Below are 7,976 nucleotides of genomic sequence, written 5' to 3'. Positions count from 1 at the left end.
CCAGTACACTGCCACCCCCGCCACCACCAGTACACTGCCACCCCCGCCACCACCAGTACACTGCCACACCCGCCACCACCAGTACACTGCCACACCCGCCACCACCAGTACACTGCCACACCCGCCACCACCAGTACACTGCCACCCCCGCCACCACCAGGACACTGCCACACCCGCCACCACCAGTACACTGCCACTGCCCCCCGCCACCACCAGTACACTGCCACCCCCGCCACCACCAGTACACTGCCACACCCGCCACCACCAGTACACTGCCACCCCCGCCACCACCAGTACACTGCCACCCCCGCCACCACCAGTACACTGCCACACCCGCCACCACCAGTACACTGCCACACCCGCCACCACCAGTACACTGCCACACCCGCCACCACCAGTACACTGCCACACCCGCCATCACCAGTACACTGCCACACCCGCCACCACCAGTACACTGCAGTACACTGCCACCCCGCCACCACCAGTACACTGCCAGTACACTGCCCCCCGCCACCACCAGTACACTGCCACACCCGCCACCACCAGTACACTGCCACACCCGCCACCACCAGTACACTGCCACCCCCGCCACCACCAGTACACTGCCACACCCGCCACCACCAGTACACTGCCACACCCGCCACCACCAGTACACTGCCACACCCGCCACCACCAGTACACTGCCACCCCCGCCACCACCAGTACACTGCCACACCCGCCACCACCAGTACACTGCCACACCCGCCACCACCAGTACACTGCCACCCCCGCCACCACCAGTACACTGCCACACCCGCCACCACCAGTACACTGCCACACCCGCCACCACCAGTACACTGCCACCCCCGCCACCACCAGTACACTGCCACACCCGCCACCACCAGTACACCTAATATTCCCATCTCATACACTTAACCAGTGTTCTAGCACATTCATACTGAAGATAGTTCTTAAGTCACATGGATATATTAATAATATTTTAAGGTATGCTCTTAAACTATTATCTATACTCCACCATTATGCTTAGTTCTCATTATGGTTATCAAGTAACTACAAAAAATACGATAGAAAAACCATAAGAGAATGTTAGGAGGGGGGGGTATGAGAGGGGAAGAGGAGTGTGTCTTGGGACGAGACTTCATGCAGACCGGCTGGGGACGAGCCACCCGCCACATGCAACACCGTAAACATTCTACCATATATGATGATTTCATTATTCCCACAAAATATATATTACATTAAAACCATATATATATAAACAAAGGGAGATGTTAACCAAGGTTCTTACATGAGCTACATAAATTAATGAACAAAAGCACTAGGAGATGAAAAAGAAAGGTAACATTGCCATATGGAGTTCCCACATTTTCTTAGCTCTTGTAAAGATTTTCCATATTCAGCTAAGTCAAAACACTGAATGTTGATAACTATTTCTTAATGTTAAAGTTATTTTAAAATAAAGCCAGTGAGCACGAGACGTTTGAATGAGTGTACCTGAGTGGTGAGGAGTGCATTTCAGTGTAATATGGGGATGGTTGTGAGTCTGTGTTGTGTGCGCTGCTGCCGGAGCCACAACAAACACATTTAATATAATCATTTACACGCCCTCACATTCACCAGTATTAATTCACCAAGAGGAGAGGTTAGTGTCTGCATTTCAAGGCACAGGTACTCTTCCGTTTAGACAACTTGGGTCATCACCTTTCACTGGTCATAGAGTGTTATCCTACCTCAGCTCCGATCATAGCGTGGGCATATCTATGGTATACTACCACCCACAAGGATGCTACCCACAACATCCAGGTACGTCTTTACTGCAGAGATACCTTAAGTTGTCTATGGGAACCACCGTCCCCGCGGCCCTCAACCAGACTTCCCTGAAGACAGTCTGATCATCCAGCTTGTTGGTGCTCGCCGCACGTAGTCACCGCGGCCCGGTTTATCACTTGTCGAAGTCCTGGCTTAGTAAGTGGTCTCTTGAAAAATCTTGGTCCGTTTATATTTATTGAATTATCTCTAACATTCACTGCACCCCTAGTCTACAGCGCGGGTACTTCGCACCGTCACCAGTGTGCGAATGAGGAACCAGTTCTTTAAACGTCATCCATGTAAAAATTATGATGAGCCTTTCTCGCGAGGGACTTCCGACGTTCCACTAACATAAGTTTTTGAACTGATACGAGCGGCGAAATTCCTCTGCATTCTTCAGATCCACAATTTCGCATTTTTAATTAGTGCTGTTAAGTTAAAGGACTCCAACGGAAATAAGTCACTCTGGCTTTTTAGGATTATCCCAGGTTTTCTACACACATGCTGCTATGTATGATAATCTATGTAACTGTATTTGTGTATACCTGAATAAACTTACTAAGTTTGCATCAAGAGTGTACAAGTGCTTTACAGAAGGAAAATTTCACAGCCCCATTAGTTCTCTGGTATGTATCTGCTGAGTTTATGTGCTTCCAGGGAATATTTTAGTACAACGCTGTGATTTGTCATCTTTCATTTCAAATATGGGAGATGGAAATCTCCGAGGAGGAGGATAATAGTTAGTGTGGGATCCTCGAGGTTTTCAAGGTAGTATTTATCTATTTACCTTATCTGTTCAGTGAACTCAAGTGTTGCTGACGGTGGTTTACATACCAAGGTAATCACTAGATTCCTCTTCTCCATTTTAATATCCAGTACTTCTACTGTATCATTTTTCAACACTTTCAACACTTTTCAAAACTTTCGTACTTCACATAGGACTTCAAGGGGTTCCAATAATTTAAATGCTTTCTTGGCTATATGCAGGTCGTATACGATCTCTATCTGTTCCAGCTCTGATATTTTCCCTGCCCTTAACGGGACCGTCACCAATGAACAATATTCCAAATGTGATTGCACAAGCGATTGAAAGTGTCACCAATGGAACTATTTGCCTTGCTTTGAAAAATCTCATTAACCATCTCGTTATCTTCCTGGCTTACATGGTATTTAGCTTATTGAATTCTTTGAAAGGTCAGCTGACATGATTACTCCCAGGTCTTTCACGTGTTCCTTTGGTTTTATTTGATGGTTCTCTCGAATTCTGTATTGTGTCCCTTTGGATTTCTTTGTTCTTTCCATATCTAAGCAGTTGGAACTTATCACCACTGAACGTCATGTTCTCCCCTGCCCATTGGAAAACACTGCTTATATCTTTCTATATTTTTTCAGTGTCTTCTGCCGAAGTGACTTTCAAACTTATTTTAGTTTCATCTGCAAATGATTATACAAAACTGTCCTGGGTGTGTCGATGTCTGCTCTCAAGATAATAAACAGCAGAGGTGCTAGGACAGTGCCTTGGGGACACCGAGCTTTATTTTTTTTTATCTCGCTGATGGGTGGACTTTGCTCAGTTTACTACTACTTTGTGTTTTATGAGCTAGAAACTTGATAATCCATCGGCAGCAAAAAGCATCTTTTACAGAGAGTCCTACTCCTCCCTGTGACCTTTTAGCTCTGTCACATCTATACATATAGCTTTACATGTGATGCTTTACATACACAAATAACCCGCACATAAAAGAAGGCAGTGTAACTTTGTAAATGGTCCAAGTCAGACCGAAACGTCATCGTAAGCTTCTCTGTTTTATGTGCGGGTTATTTGTGTATCGTTCCAGTCAGGGTATTGTGCCTTTCTTTGTTATTGCTGCTTTACATAATAGTGAAGGTTGAATACTACACTAACTGCTTCTACAACTTCATATATGACCTTGATCTTTACACCGCTTAAATAATTGAAAGGTTTCTGTAATTTTACACACGTGAAAAATAACATAACTACAATATGGTGATAAAATTGGTGTTGGGATGGAGGGTTAGGTCCTGGGGGTGGAGGGTGAGGTTGTGGAGTGGAGGGTGAGGTTGTGGAGTGGAGGGTGAGGTTGTGGAGTGGAGGGTGAGGTTGTGGAGTGGAGGGTGAGGTTGTGGAGTGGAGGGTGAGGTTGTGGAGTGGAGGGTGAGGTTGTGGAGTGGAGGGTGAGGTTGTGGAGTGGAGGATGAGGTTGTGGAGTGGAGGGTGAGGTTGTGGAGTGGAGGGTGAGGTTGTGGAGTGGAGGATGAGGTTGTGGAGTGGAGGAGTGGAGGGTGAGGTAGTGGAGGGTGAGGTTGTGGAGGGTGAGGTAGTGGAGGGTGAGGTAGTGGAGGGTGAGGTAGTGGAGTGGAGGTGAGGTTGTGGAGTGGAGGGTGAGGTGGAGTGTGGAGTGGAGGGAGGTTGTGGAGTGGAGGGTGAGGTTGTGGAGTGGAGGGTGAGGGAGGGTGAGGTTGTGGAGTGTGGAGGTTGTGGAGTGGAGGGTGAGGTTGTGGAGTGGAGGGTGAGGTTGTGGAGTGGAGGGTGAGGTTGTGGAGTGGAGGATGAGGTTGTGGAGTGGAGGGTGAGGTTGTGGAGTGGAGGGTGAGGTTGTGGAGTGGAGGGTGAGGTTGTGGAGTGGAGGGTGAGGTTGTGGAGTGGAGGGTGAGGTTGTGGAGGGTGAGGTAGTGGAGGGTGAGGTAGTGGAGGGTGAGGTTGTGGAGTGGACGGTGAGGTAGTGGAGGGTGAGGTTGTGGAGTGGACGGTGAGGTTGTGGAGTGGAGGGTGAGGTTGTGGAGTGGAGGATGAGGTTGTGGAGTGGAGGGTGAGGTTGTGGAGTGGAGAGTGAGGTTGTGGAGTGGAGAGTGAGGTTGTGGAGTGGAGGGTGAGGTTGTGGAGTGGAGGGTGAGGTACTCACCTGGATGTGTTCTAGGAGCGAGGTGGTGGGGTCGAGGGTGAGGTTACACTCACTCCACCTACACACGTCTGCCGCTTCCTTCTTCTCCGGGACAGGGAAGCGGACTATGGGCGTGGGCGTGGAGGTGCCAGAGCTAGGAGCCGAGGACCCCGCCCCTGAGCTGGCCGAGCTGCTTCTGCTCTTAGTGGTGTGGGCGGGTGGAGGGGACGACTTAGCCGAGCAGCGGGCGGCCGTGGGGGACAAGGGCGGCTGGTGTGCCGCCCTGGGAGAGAGGGCGGGCAGTGAGATACCAACATCACAGTTCAAAGTTAAACCCTGAGTGGGGCGGGGAATTCCCTGAGATGAACGCTTGGCGAGAGTGGGCGTGTGCCCACCGGTGGGCAGGTGGGCGTCCGAGTGGGCGAATTTGGTGGGCGTGGTGGGAAGCAAGGAGGTGGGGTCAATGTTGTTGTTGGTGTGGTGTAGTTCTGCCTTCCTTCGCAACTCCTCCCCCACCACCCGCCGCACCCCGTTCACCCGTTCCGGCCGCACACCCCCGTTAACGCGCCCGTTTACACTCCCGTTAAAACACTTAATGCCATTTTTCCCGAAGATGCGTCCAACACCGTTTTGTAAGGAATCTTTAGTGAGACCATTGTTTGTGTGGTTGAGGGCGTGGTTGTTGGGTCTAGAGGCCTTCTCCCCCGCCACCGCCCCCGTCAACGTCGCCAGCCTATGCAACAACGCCGCCGCTTCCCCGTTAACACCGCCGTTGACACAGCCGTTGAGGCGTCGCACGCCGTTAATGGGCGAGGGTGGCGGTGATGGCCTCGCTAACTTAATGCGCCTTTCCGCGCCCATACTGACCTCCTCGCCTGACCGCTTGCGCACCTGGCCCGCCTGCAGCCGCCTGCGGCGATGCGCGGCGTCGTGCGGGGCACTGCGGCGCGTGGCCCGCACCGGGAGGTGGGCGGTGTCTGGCGGGCGGTCCTTGTGGGGAGTGTGGCCCACTTGGCCGCCCGGGCCAAACCCACCCATCAGGCGGTCACCATCGTGACCAGCCTTACGCCCCATGCGCACGCCCGACCCATCATTGGGCGCCATGCAGGTTAGCTGATGCACATGATGAGGAGTGGTGGGCGAGGGCGTGGTGTGGGGTGAATCTGCCGTGGGCGTGGGCGCAGGCGTGGGGCAGCAGTCGTCGAGGTCTTCCTCAGGGCGGGGTGGGGGTGAGCTTGTGAGCGAGGAGCAAGGTGAGGACGCACTCCACTCTCCTCCAACACCACTGTAACATAACAATAACAACGTTACACTCTGTAAATACAAATAAAACAATAACAATAACGTTACACTGTTGAACACCACTCTAACAACGTTACATTATACACCACTGTAACAACGTTATACCGTTAAACTCCATTGTAACAACGTTACACTGTTATACACCAGTAACAACGTTACACTGCTAAACACCACTGTAACTGCAACATTGTTACACTGTTATACACCACTGTAACTGCAACACTGTTACACTGTTATACACCACTGTAGCACCATTACACTATTAATACCACTGTAACAACGTTACACCCTTTAAAAACCCTTATACCTCTGATGAGTTTCGAGAGTCTTTCTACTCCGAGCCCGGCCATAGGCCAGGCTTGTCTGGTGCTAGCCTGGTCAACCAGGCTGCTGCCCCCCATATCCATCACAGCCTGGCTGATCTGGCACCTGAAGATACTTGTCTGGTTTCCTTTTAAAGGCTTCTACACTTGATCCAGCAGTGTTTCTGCTACCTTTTGGCAAAATGTTGAATAGTCTGGGGCCACGAATGTTGATAGTGTTCCCTTACTGTGCCCATCGCACCCCTGCTTTTCACTGGGTTTATTTTACACTTCCTCCCATATCTCTCACTCCACTATGTTATGGCAGTGTGGAGATTTGGGACAAGGTCCTCAAGTATTTCCCAAGCATAGATTATCATGTATCTATCTGTCCTTCGCTCCAGCGAGTACATATTTAGGACCTCAATGCGTTCCCAGTAATTTAAAGGCTACATTGGCTCCCTGCGGGCCGTAAACGATCTCTGTATATGTTCCGGCTCAGATATTTCTCCTGCCCTGAACGAGGCCGCCAACACTGAACAATGGTGGGTATTACTATGTGGTATTACTATGCTATCTTGTCCCCCCTAAACCTTATACAGACTGTCTTCTCTCATATTCATGTATTTGAAGTGACTAAGGTCCAAGGAGCGAAACGTCTTCAATAAAGATGGTGTACGTGAATGCATTACTATCCATTGCTAACTACTAGGTAATTATCTGCTTTCTTCAACGTTACACTCATAAACCACTGTAACACTACAACGTTACACTCATAAACCACTGTAACACTACAACGTTACACTCATAAACCACTGTAACACTACAACGTTACACTCATAAACCACTGTAACACTACAACGTTACACTCATAAACCACTGTAACACTACAACGTCACACTCATAAACCACTGTAACACTACAACGTCACACTCATAAACCACTGTAACACTACAACGTTACACTCATAAACCACTGTAACACTACAACGTTACACTCATAAACCACTGTAACACTACAACGTCACACTCATAAACCACTGTAACACTACAACGTTACATTCATAAACCACTGTAACACTACAACGTTACACTCATAAACCACTGTAACACTACAACGTTACACTCATAAACCACTGTAACACTACAACGTTACACTCATAAACCACTGTAACACTACAACGTTACACTCATAAACCACTGTAACACTACAACGTTACACTCATAAACCACTGTAACACTACAACGTTACTCATAAACCACTGTAACACTACAACATTACACTCATAAACCACTGTAACACTACAACGTTACACTCATAAACCACTGTAACACTACAACGTTACACTCATAAACCACTCATAAACGTTACACTCAGTATTACAGAACTTTTTATATACCTTTGATGAGTTTCCAGAGTCTTTCTACTCCCGCTCTACTTACTCAATACAAGTTTATACAAAACTGAGGCTAATACACAAATGATTATAGCAAAGCCTACATTACGCAACGTTTCACTCGAAGCTGAGCTTTATCAGCTCAAAGGCACGAGCGAAACGGATACAAAGACTAACTGACGATAGCAATGAAAAGCACGACAGGTGCAGCTCAAACCTTCGTGACAACGTTTCTCATTTTATATTGATCTTCAACAGTGACCT

The 7,976-nt window shown here is 48.9% G+C and overlaps 1 protein-coding gene across 4 annotated transcripts in view; it reads right to left on the bottom strand.

Annotated features, from left to right (window-relative positions):
• Positions 1-7,976, bottom strand: part of jing (AE binding protein 2 jing) — a 263,347-nt gene that overhangs the window by 99,040 nt on the left and 156,331 nt on the right. For all 4 annotated transcript variants that reach the window (XM_070100720.1, XM_070100721.1, XM_070100722.1 and 1 more), the window contains one exon: positions 4,734-5,997. In XM_070100720.1, the coding sequence (XP_069956821.1) occupies positions 4,734-5,997 (1,264 nt within the window). The remainder of the gene's footprint in view (positions 1-4,733; positions 5,998-7,976) is intronic.

The sequence above is a fragment of the Cherax quadricarinatus genome, chromosome 74 (genome assembly GCF_038502225.1).
Source record: "Cherax quadricarinatus isolate ZL_2023a chromosome 74, ASM3850222v1, whole genome shotgun sequence".
NCBI lineage: Eukaryota > Metazoa > Arthropoda > Malacostraca > Decapoda > Parastacidae > Cherax > Cherax quadricarinatus.
Note: the sequence above shows the minus strand (reverse complement) of the source record. Positions and strands in the feature narration are given on the sequence as shown.